The following is a 17,762-nucleotide window of genomic DNA, read 5'->3' as shown; positions in this document are numbered from 1 at the left end:
GGGTTGCTATGTCAACAGCAGATTTAGTGGACTGCCCTATCTTTATTTTGGCAATCTCCTGGTACATTTGTGAATGTGTGTGTGATTGGGTGGATGACTGAATGTAGTGTAAAGCGCTTTGGGGTCCATAGGGACTAAGTAAAGCGCTATACAAATACAGGCCATTTACATTTGCACACATAGTCTTCTTGTAAATCAAAATATATATTTTCGTATCCAAGTAGTGATACATTGCCTTTTCTTTTGTTTCTTCATGTTGTTGCTAGGTAGCCCGTGAAACAGGTACTCATGTTGTGTATTTTAACAATTCACAGACAAAACCTGGTTAATGACAGATTCCACATGGAAAGAGAGCCACCAGGTTACATTCAAACTTTACACACACCTTATATAAATATTTAAGAGTTACTTATGTAATACTAACAGTCTGCCAGTGGTGTGTAGGTTGTTGCAATTCGGTGGAATGTACTAATTTACAAGAGTTGTAAAGATCCCTATAGGGTTCAGTTCAGGTGAAAAAATTGAATGGATTATGTTCTTATTGCTGTGGAGTTCATATAGATTTTCAACAGCTTATAGAATTTATTCTCTGAGCAGTGAAAGAGGTGGGAAGAGTGTGTAAGTGTTTTTATGTCTCTGTAGGAAAATTCTGTCACATATGTGCATAATAACACCTAGAATAGTGATCCTGTTGTTTTGTTAACTGGTTGGCTTTCTAGTGCCATCTACTGGTCAAATGTACTCCTCGTGTCTTAATACTTCAGCACTTTGGTAACAAAAAGGGTGACACTTGAGAGGAGTCTGGATTTTCCGGTTCTTTAAAATTCATCTCGAACAAATCAGAGCAGGATGGTTAAACCTGCACTGACATGCTGTCAGTTTAATGAAATGTGTTATTTTGTCAGTCCTTTAAATGCACTTGGTATGTATTTTGGGAAGACCATTGACTATTCATGCCTCATTACTCGTTATCATTCAACAAAGCTCTATGGTGAAAATAAAGTTTAATGTAAAAGTTAATGACTCTACTCCATCCTACAGTAACTGAATGTTAGGCAAGATAACTTCCTCTAGGATTAATAAATTAATAATAGAGAATGAAATTAGTTTTGTGAGCAAACAATATTTTAGCCTAATTAAGGCATATTAAGCTTAGTTAAACAGAAGAACAGGGCAAAGGCCTGCAGGGCGCCTCTTATACAACAAATAAAGCTGTTGCAGACTAACATCACACAGGAAAAGCAAAGACCATAAATAATTTTCCCCTCAAATTCTCCCAATCCGTGCATTGACCTCACTGTTATAGTTTAGTAAAATCTTTCTTACTGTTGAGATGATGGAATAAAACTGATTAAACTTAAGTTAAAGGCACTCAGCCCAAGAGGAACAACGTAACACACTCAGTTTTGCTCACATGTATTACCTTTTTAATTTGAAAAGCGGAACTAGCGATCACTGGTGCTCTCAGACACTTTAAGTGGTGTTCAGCACTTAAAGTGTCTAAGTTAAACAGGGAGTTCATTTTTAGTCAGTATGCTTCATCATACCTGCTGCATGCTAAATAAGCATATAAAGAGTCTCAGTCAAAAGATATAGTGGACTTATACCTCGAGTCATCTTGTGTAAAGTCAATATTCAGTGTTTTCAGCTGTTTTTCTATTAACTTCTTATTTACAAACAGATTTCTTTGCAAGTTTGTTTCGTCCAAAACTGTTTTTTTCTTTTTTGGGAACATGCAAAATTTAATATTCAAACAGCCAGACATTCATTGTGTATACAAGTTTATTAATTTGAAAAAGTTTTACTACAGAATTTAAATACAATATTGTGAAAAGCTGGAAAAAGCGAGGCTCTGTGAGAATGTCTACATTACATACAACATAAAATATCCACACACCAAGTAAAAACCTGTTGCTGTCGTGCTCCAGGATTTAGCTGAAGCCTGTGTGAAAATCACATTTCAGGCTGAGGGGTGAGAAGGCCATTGTCAGTCCTATCCCCTCGAAGCACTACAATGCCTCACAAGAGCACCTGTAACCAGTGTTGAGCAGACTGCCTGATATGACATGCTCTGCTGCCATAGGCCGATTCTGCAGCTGCAAGGCTGACGATCACTGTTGTGTCATCTTGGCCGCTTCAGCTTTTATTAGAGAGATGAGCTCCAGATTAATAAGAAACACGAAGCGAAGACCTGCAATCTGAAGAAACAGACAGGTTATTTAAGCAAGAATAAAAGATTAAACAGCCGTTTAACTTGGTTAAGATTCTGACATTACCTCCACCACTGAGTTATTATTTAATTTCCACTTGTTGCCTGACAGGACCGGTCTGCCATCTATGTAAATAGGCCGCCTGCCCTCATTGGCAATGAAGAAGTCTCCGTTGTTCTTCAACTTAATAATTCCTGGCAAAACAAACAGTAAACATCAAGTACATCTGATCGACCTCTCCAAGCTGAAACACTAAAATTTAACCAGACAAACTGATGCTTCCATTTTCAAAAGAATGATTCAGTTCTTCTTCTTCTGTTTTCAGCTGCTCCCTTTAAGGGTCACAGAAGTATATTATCTGCTTCCATCTCACCCGTTCCCTATGAATATTTTGTGCTCCTCCTCTTTTCCTTCTACCTGGCAGCTCCATATTCAATATCCTTTGACCAATACATCTATAATCCTTCCTCTGCACATGTCCATGTCCAATAAATAGATACATGTGGGTGAGAAACATCAATAATCATGGCTGTAAAAGGCACAGGAGACACAATGAGCAATCAGACAGAGGGAAGGGAGCAGATTTGACTGTGAGAGAAATGCTGTTCCACAGCACAGAGAACAGTCTCCTCTGAGTTTAACTCCAGAGCAAGGGACAGTCAGATGCATCGGATCAGCAGACAAGAATGACCTGGAAGCTGATCAGGGGTGTAAGAGGTCAGAGATTTAATGAGTGAGTCAAATCACTACGGCCTTTGTAGGCAAACAAGATGATCTGAAATCGATTCTGAACTTTACTGCCAAGCAGCTAAAACAGGTGAGATCTGATGTCTTTTTCAGGTGCCTGTGAGGAACCGAGCAGCAGCATGGTCACTCCGAATAACAATCTTAACATCTTCAACTCTGCCACCTCCAAACTGACCTCCTGTTACCATACATCCCAACAGGTCTCAGTACCATGATGTAAACCTTCCCATGCACTCTTGCTGCCATCCATCTGTCACAAATAACCTGATACTAGTTTCTACCCATTCCACTCTGCCTGCACTCTCTTCTGCACTGTCTGTTGCTTTGGATGGTTGACCTCAGGTATTTATACTCATCTACCTTCGCACTCTCTACTCGTTGCATCTTCACCTTTCCAACTCTCTCCCTGTCATTTACACACATTTTCTGTTTTGTTTCTAATGACTTTCATTCTGCTTTTCTCCTCTACCTTTTCATGCTCTCTTCCAACTGCTCCCACTACAGATCACAGTGTTATCTGTAAACATCATAATCCATGGAGAATCCTGCCTGACCTTATCTATTAATCTGTCCATGACAACTTCAAACAAGAAGGAATGGTGCGATTTCAGAGTCTCTAAATGGTTACTGGATAAGCCATGAAGACAAGCTATACTTGTCATGCTTTCTTTATGCATGCGTTTGGCCAAAATCCAAATGAAGGGACTAACAGTGATGTGTGTGCGTGATTGGACTTAGGAAAAAAAGAAAGCAAATGATGAAACGACATGGTGTTGTTCAAGAAAATGCTAAGTTACCTTGTTTTCTTGAGATTTTCCAAGCAGGCCCCTCTAGCGACAGATCTACATCGATCTGTTTGTCCTTAGTTGCTCTGCCTAATGTAATCTGTGTGAATACGGGTTAAACAAAAAAAATGTATCATACTCCAACAAAAAGGAAAAAAATATTTTCTTTTACAGTTACTTGACATTTTCTAACAAACATCTTCCTTAAGCATATTTTCTCTTTAGTCCTTGTTTCTATTATTGAAAGATTACTTACCTCTCTTGATCTCATAAGGTAGCGTACCATTCTTCCACGTAATGCTGCAAGCGTCTGGTTGTCAAAGTCAGGCATGCTCATCCCTGAAACCCCGAAAACAAAATAAAAACATATGCACACAAATAAGTTCTGCATTCCTCAGAACATAAACAAATATAAAGGCTTTCATTTGCACTTTATGAATGAAAGCTTAAGTAACCTGTGATACTGTCCACAAGAACCTGCCAACGAGGCAACTCCTGCTCCAGCTGTCTGATTTCTCTTTTCTGGTGACGGTCTGAAATCATCAGCTCTGAAAGAAAAAAAAAGTGTGGTGAGCAACTGAGATTACTCTGAGTCAGTTTCCAGTGAGTCACTGTGAACTTAAACTCAACCCCTGACGCAGCAGTGTGAACTTCCCCATCCATACAAAGGACATTAAAACAAACAGATGTCAACAGCAGAATTCCTTTTAGTTCCTTTTAGACATCAGTTTCTTATCCAATGCCTACTCATAGTAATGACGCAGCTTTTAGGATCCCTGGTCAGAACATAGCAATGTCCTGACATTCAAAGATACACATTGTGGATTCAGAATAAATCTACACAATGGCTTTTGTAATGCCCCAATGCATCCAAGCGCATTAAGTGAACAGCCAGGTTGACCAATGAGCCAATGAGTTCCCCTTAACTTTTTACATTTGCTGCACATCAGCACAATCAATGAATAATTAAAAAGCCTGAATGAAAAAGAGCAAAATACATGAATGATAATTTCTCATGTTCTGGCAGGGCATACTGCTGGAACATTCATGTCCTAGATATCAAGAAGATTATGTAAATGGTTCAGATTATGTAATATTTCAGACTTTGGCTGACTGTTTTTAGTGTTTTAGTGCATGCGTAGTGCAGCTAAAAAAAAGACTTTTGAACATTTGAATACTTGACTAAATGTAGTTTGAACCAGAGTCTTTATTGATCTAGTTTTAAGAGCATTTAAGTTACACCATTCAAACTCTGCAGTGTGTTTAGATTAATTAATTACATGATGCTGTTTTTTTCTTCTGCACATTACCTATCTGTCTTATCAGTTTGATCTATATTGCCATCTCTGTTCTTAAATTACAGCTGAATAAATATTTAGTCTAGCTCTTTAACAATGACATTGTTGTTCGCAACCTTTGGTTGCCAAATCAGACATCAGTGTTTGCTAAACCTGCTTAGGTTTAACAGGTTTCAGGAGAAAGGACGTTCATGTAAATATTAATATAACCAGAGGTTTACGTCCATGTCATCTACAGACGGATACATTAAGACATTTTAATTCCAGGTAATTAACAAGGAAAAACAAATTATCTGCAATAAAGAACTACTGGAACAAAACGCATCTGATCTGGAATTTGACTTCAGCTCACATTGATAATAAGTGATCTGAGCTTCTTTTGACATTCACAGATTAAATGGGTTGGTAAATTGTAAATGGACTGGTGCTTTTATAGTACATTTCTTTCTGAAGTGAACGCTCAATGCACTTTTCATTACAACCCAAATACACCCATTTACAGTGCTGTCTCATGCTTTTCAGTGCTTTCCAACTATCACAGACACACTCACACTTCAATGGGTGCATCAGGGTCAGTCTACTGTTCGGTATCATCTCATGGACAAACTGACATATGGACCACTTTGAACCCAGAAGAACATTAGAAAATCCACTATTTCCTAAATCACAGTAATCCACAGTGACCTCTCCTGTCTCTTCTTCTTTTAATGTGAATAAAGGTGATGTGTGATGTGCAAGATTAACTGAATCTACGTCGTAAGCAAATTACTTACCATGTTCCAACACTTCATCTCTGCTGTCCCTGTGTGAAAAGCAACAAAACAACTTATAGGTGCCCTGAAGTCATGGAAATGCAATGCTTTTTAAAAATTTGGAAAATATAGCATGTAATATCCTTTAGCATGACCGGAAATGTTACAAGCAGTAAAAATTTGCTGAACACTGAAGTGAATGTCTGACTTACTTTAATTTTACATCATCAACCATCTGCTCGGCGTCGGAGAAGTTGAGAACTTGGTCACCTTTCGGGAGGGGCTGTACTGCAAAACATAGTCACAGGTAAGATGTTTTTAACAGTTTTTTTTTCTTTTGTACATATTTTAGAGAACAACCAGGTATGTCAAGTTAATTCTCAGTAGTTTTATTGGGAGAAAATGATAACATTCATCTTTCAAAACACTGTTGGAGTAACTGCTTGCTATCTTAGGTCCAAACAACCTCCTCTCCTCTATTAAAATGTTTACATTGCAGATCTCACAAAGCCACAAAGGTGATCAATGCATCTGATGTTGACATGAGTTATACTTGTATGGTTTTCCAGCTGCTCAATACTCAAACTGTCAACAGGAATTTGGATGGATCCCCCGGGAAACTGAACTCACCACTCTGGTCATCCAGTAGGTAGTACTGCTTGAGCAGCTGCCAGTGCACCAGTAGGCTCTTGGGACTGCGAGACGGGTGGAAGACGTTAGGGTGCTTACTTAAAAGCTCCTGAAACACGTCCAGTTTAGGCTGACTGGTCTGTTTAGAGAGAAACATAACACAACACTGTGTGTGAATACAACAGTCCAATATGTACAGTAATAATGTGTTTCATTCCAATCCAGGTGAAATCTTACAATTATGAGCCATTAAAAAGTGACCTTAACTGGGAATGCATTTTCCCTGTGGAGCACTTATAATAGAATATATATGATAGCCCACTCAATATAACTTACTGAACCAATCTTGGCCAGCAGTGCCTCCTCAGCCTGACTGAAGAGAGCTTTGCTTTGGATTGCTGCAATTGCTTCTGGGTGAAGCTGCCGCATGGCCTGCCATGCCAGCCTAAATAGACACACAAAACCAAGAATGTGCTTAAAAGATGACTCAAACACACAAGTGTAATAAAGCATATGGAGATATGCAGGACTGGGAGACTGCAAAAACCCAGTCAGAGTCAACAACAGATGCTAGGCGTCTTACTTTGAGATGACGGGATCGTAGAGCAAAGCGTACCACCGCTCTTTAATTTCACGCAAAGTGAAACGACAGCTGAACTTGACCCCCAGATGAACAGAAGTTAAGTCTGTGGTCTACAGACAAACACAGAATACCACACAAGATACCATGAATCAATACACATTAGATCATACACTGACAATCAAAGCCATTAAACAAAGCAGCTCCTTTGAGCTAATTCAGGACAACCTTTTTGACAATAATCTTCTTTTTGGTAGCTCACCTGCAACACTGCATTTATAAGCAGCAGATCATCTGTGGGTTTCCATCGGCCCAAGTCTTTAGTAATATGTAAAGGCTGCTTGCTTTTCTTAACTCTTTTGGTTAAAGGTGCAGGGTTTAGTACCATTGTCAGAGATGGTGTAAGAGTTGCTCCTGATTTTGTTACCTGAAAAAGCATCATAAAGGGGGGGGGGGGATAAGAAAAGAGAGAGAATCATAAAAAATGTGCATATTTATCATCTTTAATGTGAATTCACTCAATAATCTGTGGATTTGTTGGTCTTATTTACCTTTTTTTTCTCACTTGAGGAAGGCTCACTCCCCGAACAGCGCACAGGCTCCATTACGGGTGGACCTTTGACTCTACTGGATGACTTCACAAGACTGCTTTCCACCAGCTCATCGTCAAACTTTTTTCGCTTTATTGACCTAAAGAAATTGTGATAATAAAGTAGTTCTTTAAAAATTTAAAGATTAACCAGGGAAAAAAACAAAACAAAGCACAGTACTGAAACACCATCAGCATAGAAAACGAAGGTTCATTTCTTCCTGCTAATTATGCTGGAATACCACCCTGACTGAAATAATGAAATATACATTAGTAGATATCAAACCTGGATGAACTTCTGCGTTTGGGAACACCACTGCCAAATGCTTGTGTTGCTGTCCTTTTCAGGTCCTTTACTCCAAGTGACTCTTCATCCTCTGACCGACTCTGAGCACCACCTACTCCCATCGAGGTGCCAACCACAGGGTCACCAGCCTGCATCTGTTCAAATGCGTCAGGAAACAAAGCAAGAAAGAGTTAAAACGTTTCTCAGCAACACTTTGTTTCACAGAGTCGCTAAACTTTAAATATGCTGTTGTCTGTAAAGGTTTCTTTACATTTGCGATGAACTGCGGGTTCCTCTGGTAGGTTTTCACACAATTCAAACGCCATGATATTAAGCATTTTATTAACACTGGAATAACAATAAAAGTATAACTCCAGACGTAAACCGAAAGTTACTCCGGGCACAAAGATTACAGGATAAATATTTTATTAATAGTTTAAATTCACAATTGTGTATAAAACTGACTAATATTATTATTGCTGTTTTTGTTGTTGCTTATAGGAGTCAGGGGAATTAACGACTAACAAGTTAGCTAGCTTTGAGGGGCCTTTGTTGACATGTAAACAAATGCCATCTATTGCTGCCTTCAGAACGTTATATTAAATAACAATTTGATATCTATAACAAACCTCTCTCTAGGAAAGCAACACACTAAGGTCTGTTTAGCTAACAAGCGTAATTTGATTTAAATGACCGTTGGTTTGTGTTGGCTAGCTAACATTAGCTAAGCTAACTGCTAGCTTTGATTATTAACGAGTTAAAGTAACAAGTTACGCTGTTTTGCCACTCACCTTCCCACACTGTCCCCCTTCGTTGTGTCTTTAAAGGAAAAGATTAAGTTATTATAGTCCAGTATTTCTCTTTGTAAATCCCTCGTTGCTTCGGCTACATGGCTAACTCGCTTACTTGACGCTTGCCTCGTTAGCAATAGCCGTTTGGCTAGACAGTTGTTTTCTTCCTGTCTAGCTCACCCGCTGTTCGCAACACCGCCGCCATCCGGGCTAAAGTAACAGTGGCCTCCGTTATCTTTAACATATTGTATTACAGTGCCTTCCTCTGAATATTCATCTGTCAGAACAATGCACGTCGTAAGTATTTGAAACGTAACTTTTTTTTATTAAACTTCTTCTCTATTATAGATGTAACCGGCAAAGTGAATCCCGATATGTGTAAAAGTGAATAAAATCCACATTTTCACATTTGAATGTAATTATGCAGCTTCATGAAAAAACATCTTGTCCACCAGGTAAATGTAGTGACCAGCCCAGCAGTTTTAATATTGTAATTTGATACTTTTGTATCTAATACACCACGCCTCATTGGTCCTTTTCCCAGCAGACACTTTAAAACTTTTCCAGAAGAGTTTTATGGTATTTCTGGCGCTTTTGCAAATGTACCCACTACAGGGTATAAGTTGCAGCATTTATTTCATCTGCATGGCCTGGCAGAACAGATACTGTATCACAGTATTCACACAGATTCTTCCATATCCATTTATCTATAGCAAAATATAGATTTGGGGTCAAGAACACACTTGAATGTCATGGTTATTTGGGGCCAATGATTTCTTTGAATTGTTCTTTTTCCTGGGTGGAATCATCATCATCGTACATGTCGTTTAAAAACAAGAACACTGTGTACAAGTTTGGATTTATTTTGGATTCTCTCTAATACCCACAAGGTCAAAAATATACATGCACGCTCAAATATACATGTACAGCCCCATTCATTTTTGATTATGGTGGAATTATGGAAAAAAAGAACAGCTCATGCCCATGATGAGTAAACCTGTGACCACAACTGTAATAACTGAAGCACATACCTATAAAACACATGACAGTGGTTGAGGTTGTGCTTGGCAGCAATGTGGTCCAAGCTATTGAGTCACAGCAGCTTACACGGTCATGTCACACAGGAACTTTGATACCCAGCGTTATTTTATGCAAACATTTGTAGAAAACGTGTGGTCCATGTAAAACATGCTTGATTGACCTGAGCCCTAGTCTGATGGTGCTGTGGATGATGCTGGAGGGAGATATTTTCTTTAACGAGACACAAAGGCATCACATAAAGAAACACATGGTGCAAACAGTAGGCAGAGATTCATCGTGAAACAGTTTATTGACATTTACAGTGACAGTTTCCAAATGCGATAAATTAGAATAAATACAAAGTTCAGATCGTGAAGCTTATTACTTACAAAATGATGTAATATCTTTCAAGTTTAGATGTATTAAAAAAAAAAAAAAAAAAAAAAAAAAGAATAAAAAAAAAATAAAAAAAATAGATAAGCTTCGCCAGTGAACTAAAGACAGTATTGAAGAATTTTAAAACAGTACAGAGTGGCCTATTTTTGGATTTTAGTGGCATTATATATATTCATACACAAGCATAATCTTAGCAGCTGCCTTTTTTTAAGGAACCCATCACTAGAGGTTTTTGCACCATAAAAGCACCTTTAAAAACACAGTTCAATCAACATACTGACAATCATGTTTACGGACACCTCTGTAGATTTTTCTTTCTTCCGTGTGCAAGACTGAACTCTGAGCTCCAAATTCTCTGCAGTTCATGATGTTCTGGACGTACATAGAAACTCTCTTGAAATATTTGCACAATCAGGACACGCAGGAAACTGCAGATACCACGTATCTACGAGCGTGCACGATCACAGTTCATAATCAGATTTAAGAGACTGTTACCAAATTCAGGGAAACTAATTTCTGTCAAATTCCAAGAAATGCGGCAATGACTAAAAAGATCAAATGAAGGACGAGTAGCGAGGGCACACACGTCAGGCGAGGCGCAAACGTCAGATTTCATTTCCTTACTGTATATCTTTCAACTCTCTCCCCACTCCTCCTTTCTCAATCAGTTTTCCACACCGGCCCAGATTTTGCCCAAAGTTTGCATGAATTGTACCGCACAGCAGACGGAACAGACGACAGACAGAAGATCCCTTCTTTGGGTCTGGCCTTTGCACAAATGAGCACCTTTTGATAAAACTGGACGTTACCCTTCTCCCAGTTGATAATGCCTCTGTAATAATCCATCAGCCCTCACCCTTCATCCATCTGTCCTTCTCCACATGTCCGCCTGCAGGCTGCAGGTGAGAAGGGCTTTGGTCTTAGTTGGGATGAAGGCTGAAGGCCCGCTCTGAAATATAGCACCGCGATAACGGCGCCTGCTTGTTCTGTCCTGCTTGTTGCCGCTCACAGGCACGTAACTGATCAGTTCCAGGAGATTAGGTCACCGTTCAATAAACTGCAGGCTGATGACATTTTCAGGAACTAGAAGTGTCCGTGTCATGGGCTTCACAGAAGCTCCCTCTGTGTTCGGCTTCACATCAAACTCTGAAATGATCTAATGAAATCAGAAACAGAGCAGATTAAGCACAGGGCGCCTGAAATGAAAAGCAATCAAGTGCTTCGTAGTGACCCTGAAATCTACAATTCCTTACATGACTCAGAGAAATAATAGAGTAAGAAGATTTGTGGGAACAACTTCTAACACATTTATCAAAATCCTACGCTGTGTAAATTACTTACAACACAAACTGTGTTCAAACACCAAGTAACAGAATGTGTTTTTCTTAATTAAATACATTCCCAAAAGCTGACATACACTGTACAACCTAATTTCCCCCAAAAAGTTGGGATGCAGTGTAACATGCAAGTAAAAAACAAATTAAAGTAATGACTTGAAAGGCTTTTCTACCCCATAATTAATTAAAATAGTACAAAGACAAAATATCAAATATCAAAAGTGAAAATTTTAAAATATGTGATATAATATGTTCAGTTTAAATTCAGATGCAAGTAACAAGTTTTCAGAAAGGACTGGAAATACTACATAATCCTTAAAAGACACCGGGTAAAACATCTCATAGCTAATTGGATTAATTAGTGACATGATTGGTTATTAAATGAAATTCTCCAGGAGTCTTTCACTTTCGAGTTCAGCTGTTTCAATGACTACATGCAAGTACTTGAACAATTAAACAATTGGAGGTTAGAGACAAAGTTAAAGAGGCAAGGCTGAGAGGATTTGGACATGTGCAGAGGAGGGATGTTGACGATGTAGCTGGAGGCAGGAGGAAAAGAGCAAGACCACAGAGAAGTGGTGAAGGAGGACATTCAGAGAGTTGGTGTGATAGAAAAGTATGCTCGGGATAGGGTGATAGAAAGATTGTCTGTCTGCAGTCCAGACCTGTGCTCGATTAAAATCAACAAATATCACCAAGGAAACACAAAAGTGTGACAGAAAGGGATGTCACTGTAATTAAATGCAACAGCTTAAATATTTGACATGTTGTCTTTATTACAGTTTCCTAATATTTTGGGGGTAAATGGGGTTGTATATTCTTTAAGAATGCTTTTAGGGTTTGTTTGTTTTTTTTAGTCTGAGTTTAATTGCAAATGAAAAAAGAAAAAACACACAGAAAAAAAAAAAACCAAGAAAAAGACAAAAATTGCTGTAACTCACCCTGGCAAGCGCAAGGTAGAGCTCCAGCTCAGCAATACGGCGACCTATGCAGCTGCGTTTTCCCACACCGAAGGGCACAGAGGCATATGGGTGATAAGTCTGGTCTTTGTTCAGCCATCGATAGGGATTGAAATGATTTGGGTTTGCAAACACTCCTGGATCCCGCGATGTTGCAAAGTGGCACAGGGTAATCAAAGTCTGAAAGGGAATTTTATTTTGGTCAGATAGGTTTTTGACTATAATGGAAAAACTGAAGCATTACAACTTGATACTGGCTAGAGTCAGATGGTGAACTCACATTTTTTGGGATGAGGTAGCCTCCAACCTGGATGTCTCTTTCTGGAATGACCCTTGCATTAGCAGGAATAACAGGGTATAACCTAAAAAAAATAAGGAAAACAAAACAAAACACAATAGCGTAAGCTAAATTTGATTTCAAATCTCAAAACATCTTCAAATATCTGAAACCTTTTGAGTTATACCTGAGCACTTCTTTGACTATGGCCTTCAGGAAAGGCATTTGAGCTACATCGGCAGCCTCTGGTATCTTTCGGCCTTCAAGTACAGTCAACACCTCCGCCCGGAGAGTGGCCTGTACATCTGGATGACGGGACAGCTCGTACAAAGACCAGGACATGGTGCTGGAGATCTGAAACAACAGAGCGACGGATGGTTTTAACCATTTGCTGGCCTAAAATCAGGAACTGGTAAAGGAAGACGGCAAAGGGAACCACTCTCACTGTGTCAACTCCTGCAAGGAGCAGCTCCGTGACGTTGCTGTAGACTGTCTTCATGGGCAGCCCCGTCTGCGACAGGAAGTAGGTGAGATAACGGCCCTCTACTTTCTCTCCTCGGGCAACCTTATCTGCTTCGGCAGTCAGACGCTGGTCAATGTGACCTTTTGCTGCAGATACGTGGAGATAAGCCATGACACATTTATCCCTCGATGATGATGACACAGAGCGTTAAGTCTTTAACTTTCCGGTGTCAGGTTCAATAAAGTGAGGTCAAATTCCCCTTCTTAAAAAAAAAAAAAAAAAAATCCCTAAAACCACGTATCAATTTCATGACTAACATTTACGCGTGTTTCAGCGCAGATGATCTTGAAGCGCGTGAAGGTTAAAGACTTTAATCTCCCTCTTGCCGATCTAGCTCGAACCAGTGCGATTACGTCAAAACATGTCTGATGTCTCAGATCTTCTGTGAGTCTTAATGTACTGTGTGAGAGAGCGTGGGATGTCAACCCAGGGCTAAGTGGAAACCGGCGGCAGCCAATGACAAGAGAGGAGAGCAGAAGGAAAATAATAACATCAAGTGTGGAAACATCATGTTTGTCTTGGTTCCACATTGCAGTGCCAGCTTGTGTAACGCATCTCCAGCTTGAGTACAGCCAGAAGCATCTTTATAATATCCTGTAGTCTCATCTCTGGTATATGACTTATATTTAGTTTTTACTTGTGCATTTTATATAATATTTTACCAAGTGCTTTTTTGGAGACTGCAGCCTGCTTGTAGTTTCTGTTATCACTTTTAATTTTAAAGTACCACTACAATCATCTCTAAACATTTTTCTGTCCAAGCTTAAAATGTTGTGCTGTGAGAAATAGCTTACCAAACTCAAACATGTAGTCCCAGCACTGGCAAAAGATATTCCAGGGTTTGGGGAACAACTGGTGCAACCAGCTGGGCATGGCCATGGTAAGAAGCGTCATCACAAACATGGTGTTGATAGATTGGATGAAACGCTCCGTGTCTTCGGGAACAACCTGATCCAGGCAACCAATTCTGGATTCGAACAAGACCGAAGAAATGCCTGCCAAAGCAAATAAAACAAAGCTCATGACGAAGGCAAGAAAAGATGACTAGCGGCTTTTTTTTTTTTTTTTACACTGAAAGCTTCCGAGGTGACCATGCATGACATTTATTTGCCAGGTTTTTAGCCTCTTTATCAGAAATGCCTATTAACTAAAGGTGTTACAGTTAAATAAATAATACTATCTGCATGCAAAGTGAAAACTTAAATATTGGCAGCTTTCATCAGCTCCAAGTATCCAGCATTTATATTTAACTCCTGCAAAAGTGACTATAAAAGAGCCTCAGTGTAGCTATTTATATCATTGCGTAAGATCAACAATGGGTCATTTCTCATCAAAACATGGTTACATGCTTTTTTCCCCTCCAGCTGTACAATAACAATGATGACAGAATGGTAAACTGCACATGAGCATGAATTATTAAGGCATGCCTGCACAGGAATGTGTGTTTAAAATGTTAACAATGTGACATAATATTTGTGCATACAGATGGCTTTGATTACAGCGTTTACGTGGCACGGTACATCCTGTGAAGATGCTTGAGACGGCATGAAACCTTACCCTCGAGGCCGAAGCGATAGAACTCGCTGGCGATGTCGGTGACAAGGCCCTGAGGATGTCTGCTGAGGCGAAGTTTGGAAATGAGATCACTGACGACACTGTTCAGGGTTTTATCATAAGCTTCCACTGCCTTCGGCCGCAGCATGTGTTTCCCCAGGAGACTCCTCACTGTCTGCCACTCCTCCCCCTCACTAGACACACGCGCGCACACACTTTAATGTAAAAACTGATACAGTGGCTCCAGCTGTGCACACAATTCAGTTAACTGCTGTATTGCATTGTATACTGACTGCATACGCTAAAGTTCTGGCTCTTTCTATCTGTAAGTGAAGGAAAGCTGAAAGAAGAGTGGTATAAAGTCTTTGAACTGAATGAGCATGGCCAAATATTACATTTACTTCAGCTTTATCATCTGATGAGAAACAAAATGGAAAAGAGGAGGAAGTAAAGCAGAAAGATTTTCCTGCAAGCTTACGCTGTCAAAAGTCCGTAGTGATGACCTCTCAGCTTCCTGTAGTCCTTCCAGGAGGAAAGATCAGAGCGCATTGGGTGCTCGCCTTCCTGCCTCAGGATCTGCTCAATGAGCGATGGATCAGCCACATGAACTGTCAGGATGGGACCAAAGCTTGCCTTCCACATAGGTCCATACCGCTGGACTCCCTCCAGCTAGGAGATTAGACAAAGGTTGTAAAGGCACTGCAATCATCACCTTTGGAGGCACCCTCCTCCCTCCAGTTTAGAGCTCACTGCAGAGATGTATTTGCCTTGCAGGCGTTTTAATGCACTAGTTATTAGTTATTTGTTTTAAGGATGCATTCACTTCACATAGGCACGATCTGTCACGTTGACAAAGGACAGTTCATTCAGCTTAGAGTGAAGTGCAAAGCTCTCAGTAGATACAGAGATTTTAAACTGAAGTGAGAGACAGCTTGAAGCAGGAGGTATAGACTGGATGTGCTTTTGTGAGATAGCGAAACTTCGCAGAGGGGACGAAAAATAATTTAAGAGGATATTTTATAAATGTCACATTGAGAGGGGAGTCAAAGTACTTGCATTGTTTTATGTAAAAAGAACCACCTGCACAGAATAATACACTCACGTTTTTAGTCTACAATGACGATACGTGCACTTTGGATATTTTTAGTAAAAGTGCAATAATTGTAAATATCTCATACAGGGTTGGTTTTTTTTCGTGTTCATCTTCTTACCTGTAACTCATGCAGGCGTGACAGACCGCGTTTGGCAAACAAGTCCCAGGCGAAGCTGGTGACCGACGGCCCGGGCATCTCGTTCAGCGTCTTCACTCCCTGCATCTTGGTGCCCTCCGAACCGGCTGCTGCACCCTCAGTCCACCTCTCCATCAATTTGACCAGCGGGAATGAGCTCCGGCCGGATACTCTGAGCGCTTGCTGCAACATCCTTCTCACTAAGATCATGGAGCGGTGACGGAACGCGGGCCTCTCGGATGTCGACGCTCATTTTGTTTTACCAGTTGAGCGTCCTATTTATAACTGCCTTTATGACCTGCTCCTCGAACCAGGCGAGCAAAAGCTGTAAATTTGCTTAGTCTGGGCCAATCATGGGTGCAAAGGCAGCTCAGGTCCCGCCCCACATGGATGAAAATGGGGAAGGCGTGTACCAAGAAAAAGGTGTGTCCAATCAGAAGGCTGAACCCAGACCATCCCAGCGGCGGCACACGTGGAATCCCAAGATACTTGTGTTACTGTTGAGGTTCTAGTCCCGAGAAGCACTTTGGTCTCCGATAGTCCCCCACCACCATCACCCACCCACGGCCAATGCTATGGTAAATCCAAATTATCTGAAAGGGGATAAGGTCTATTTAACAGTGATAACAGTGCTGAAGGTTAGTTTCGCCTTAAATAAACATGACAGGCAGCCCGTTGATCCAATAACTAAAAACCTTTAGAAACACTAGACAAATATCTGTAATGAAACTGAGGAAGAAAATAGGTAGAGCTAGTCTGTGTCCTGCCCAAGCTTTGTTTATACAGCTATGGCCAGTTCTTTTGCTGACTTGGTGGGTTTCCTAGCAGAAAATCCTGACCTGATTTCATACTGGAAGCTGTCCAAAGCACCATGTGTGTGGACTGTGAAGTAACAACCCTGGGGCTGTACTCAGAATCTGCTTTGACATTTGCTCCCATCTTAGATCACCCAGTTTCACAGAAACGCAGAGGAATGACCGGCATTTTCAGGCAGAAACACACCCAAAGGTTGGATGAGGGTGCAATATCTCAGCTCATGCAGCTTTCTTCGTTTTTCATATTCGCTATGGCACATTCAAACATGTTGAATGTTTACAGGGCAAGCCTGCAAACATGTTTTGCATGCATGTTTTTGGCACTGCAGTGCAGGAAAAATGCACATTTTGATTAATTCAAAAGAAAGTCTGTTATTTCACACCAAGGGAGCTACAGGAAGAAAGCATTTCTAAGTGCTATATTATATAGTACTGTGAAAAACCCTTGTGCCACACACCCCTCATTAAACTGCTCTTTAGCAATAGTTCTCCAGGGTTTCTGAAGGTCTTTCAAAGGTTTGGCCTTGGCTGCTTTTTCACTCATTTCCAGTCCTGTCCTTGTACCTGACCATTTTCAAAGAAACACGAGTTTTGTTTGTTAAGCCACTTAACACTGATGTATGAATCATTCAAGCATAAAAAGGCACTTAACTGTTAACCTGCGTTGTGTCTACAAATAATACAGTGGCTTGCAAAAGTATTCGGCCCCCTTGAACTTTCCCACATTTTGTCACATTACAGCCACAAACATGAATCAATTTTATTGGAATTCCACATGAAAGACCAACACAAAGTGGTGTACACGTGAGAAGTGGAACGGAAATCATGCATGATTCCAAACACGTTTTTACAAATAAATAACTGCAAAGTGGGGTGTGTGTAATTATTCAGCCCCCTTTGGTCTGAGTGCAGTCAGTTACGCATAGACATTGCCTGATGAGTGCTAATGACTAAATAGAGTGCGCCTGTGTGTAATCTAATGTC

General features: G+C 40.2%; 2 protein-coding genes across 3 annotated transcripts; both read right to left on the bottom strand.

Moving 5' to 3' along the window:
* Positions 1-1,764: 1,764 nt before the first annotated feature.
* On the bottom strand, positions 1,765-8,948 carry mcrs1 (microspherule protein 1). Of its 2 annotated transcripts, XM_040028918.1 has the most exons (14): positions 8,669-8,948; positions 7,878-8,032; positions 7,554-7,692; positions 7,265-7,429; positions 7,006-7,115; positions 6,759-6,867; positions 6,423-6,561; positions 6,005-6,080; positions 5,814-5,842; positions 4,198-4,290; positions 3,999-4,081; positions 3,755-3,842; positions 2,277-2,404; positions 1,765-2,198 (listed from the first exon to the last, which is right to left on the bottom strand). In XM_040028918.1, exons 2-14 carry the CDS (start codon positions 8,030-8,032, stop codon positions 2,112-2,114), a joined length of 1,401 nt encoding a protein of 466 aa, XP_039884852.1. In that variant the 5' UTR covers positions 8,669-8,948; the 3' UTR covers positions 1,765-2,111. The 2 variants fall into 2 exon arrangements, with proteins under 2 accessions (XP_039884852.1, XP_039884854.1); XM_040028920.1 differs by lacking the exons at positions 7,878-8,032; positions 8,669-8,948 and having other exon boundaries at positions 7,265-7,431; positions 7,555-7,664.
* Positions 8,949-10,293: 1,345 nt separating this feature from the next.
* LOC120731734 (25-hydroxyvitamin D-1 alpha hydroxylase, mitochondrial) lies at positions 10,294-16,435 on the bottom strand. The gene is made up of 9 exons (XM_040028917.1): positions 15,946-16,435; positions 15,213-15,403; positions 14,738-14,928; positions 13,975-14,175; positions 13,103-13,266; positions 12,845-13,011; positions 12,661-12,742; positions 12,363-12,560; positions 10,294-11,240 (listed from the first exon to the last, which is right to left on the bottom strand). The coding sequence occupies exons 1-9, from the start codon at positions 16,171-16,173 to the stop codon at positions 11,127-11,129; spliced, it is 1,536 nt and encodes a 511-aa protein (XP_039884851.1). The 5' UTR covers positions 16,174-16,435; the 3' UTR covers positions 10,294-11,126.
* Positions 16,436-17,762: the final 1,327 nt, after the last annotated feature.

Source organism: Simochromis diagramma, unplaced genomic scaffold, assembly GCF_900408965.1.
Source record: "Simochromis diagramma unplaced genomic scaffold, fSimDia1.1 OVJJ01000483.1, whole genome shotgun sequence".
Taxonomy (NCBI): domain Eukaryota; kingdom Metazoa; phylum Chordata; class Actinopteri; order Cichliformes; family Cichlidae; genus Simochromis; species Simochromis diagramma.
Note: the sequence above shows the minus strand (reverse complement) of the source record. Positions and strands in the feature narration are given on the sequence as shown.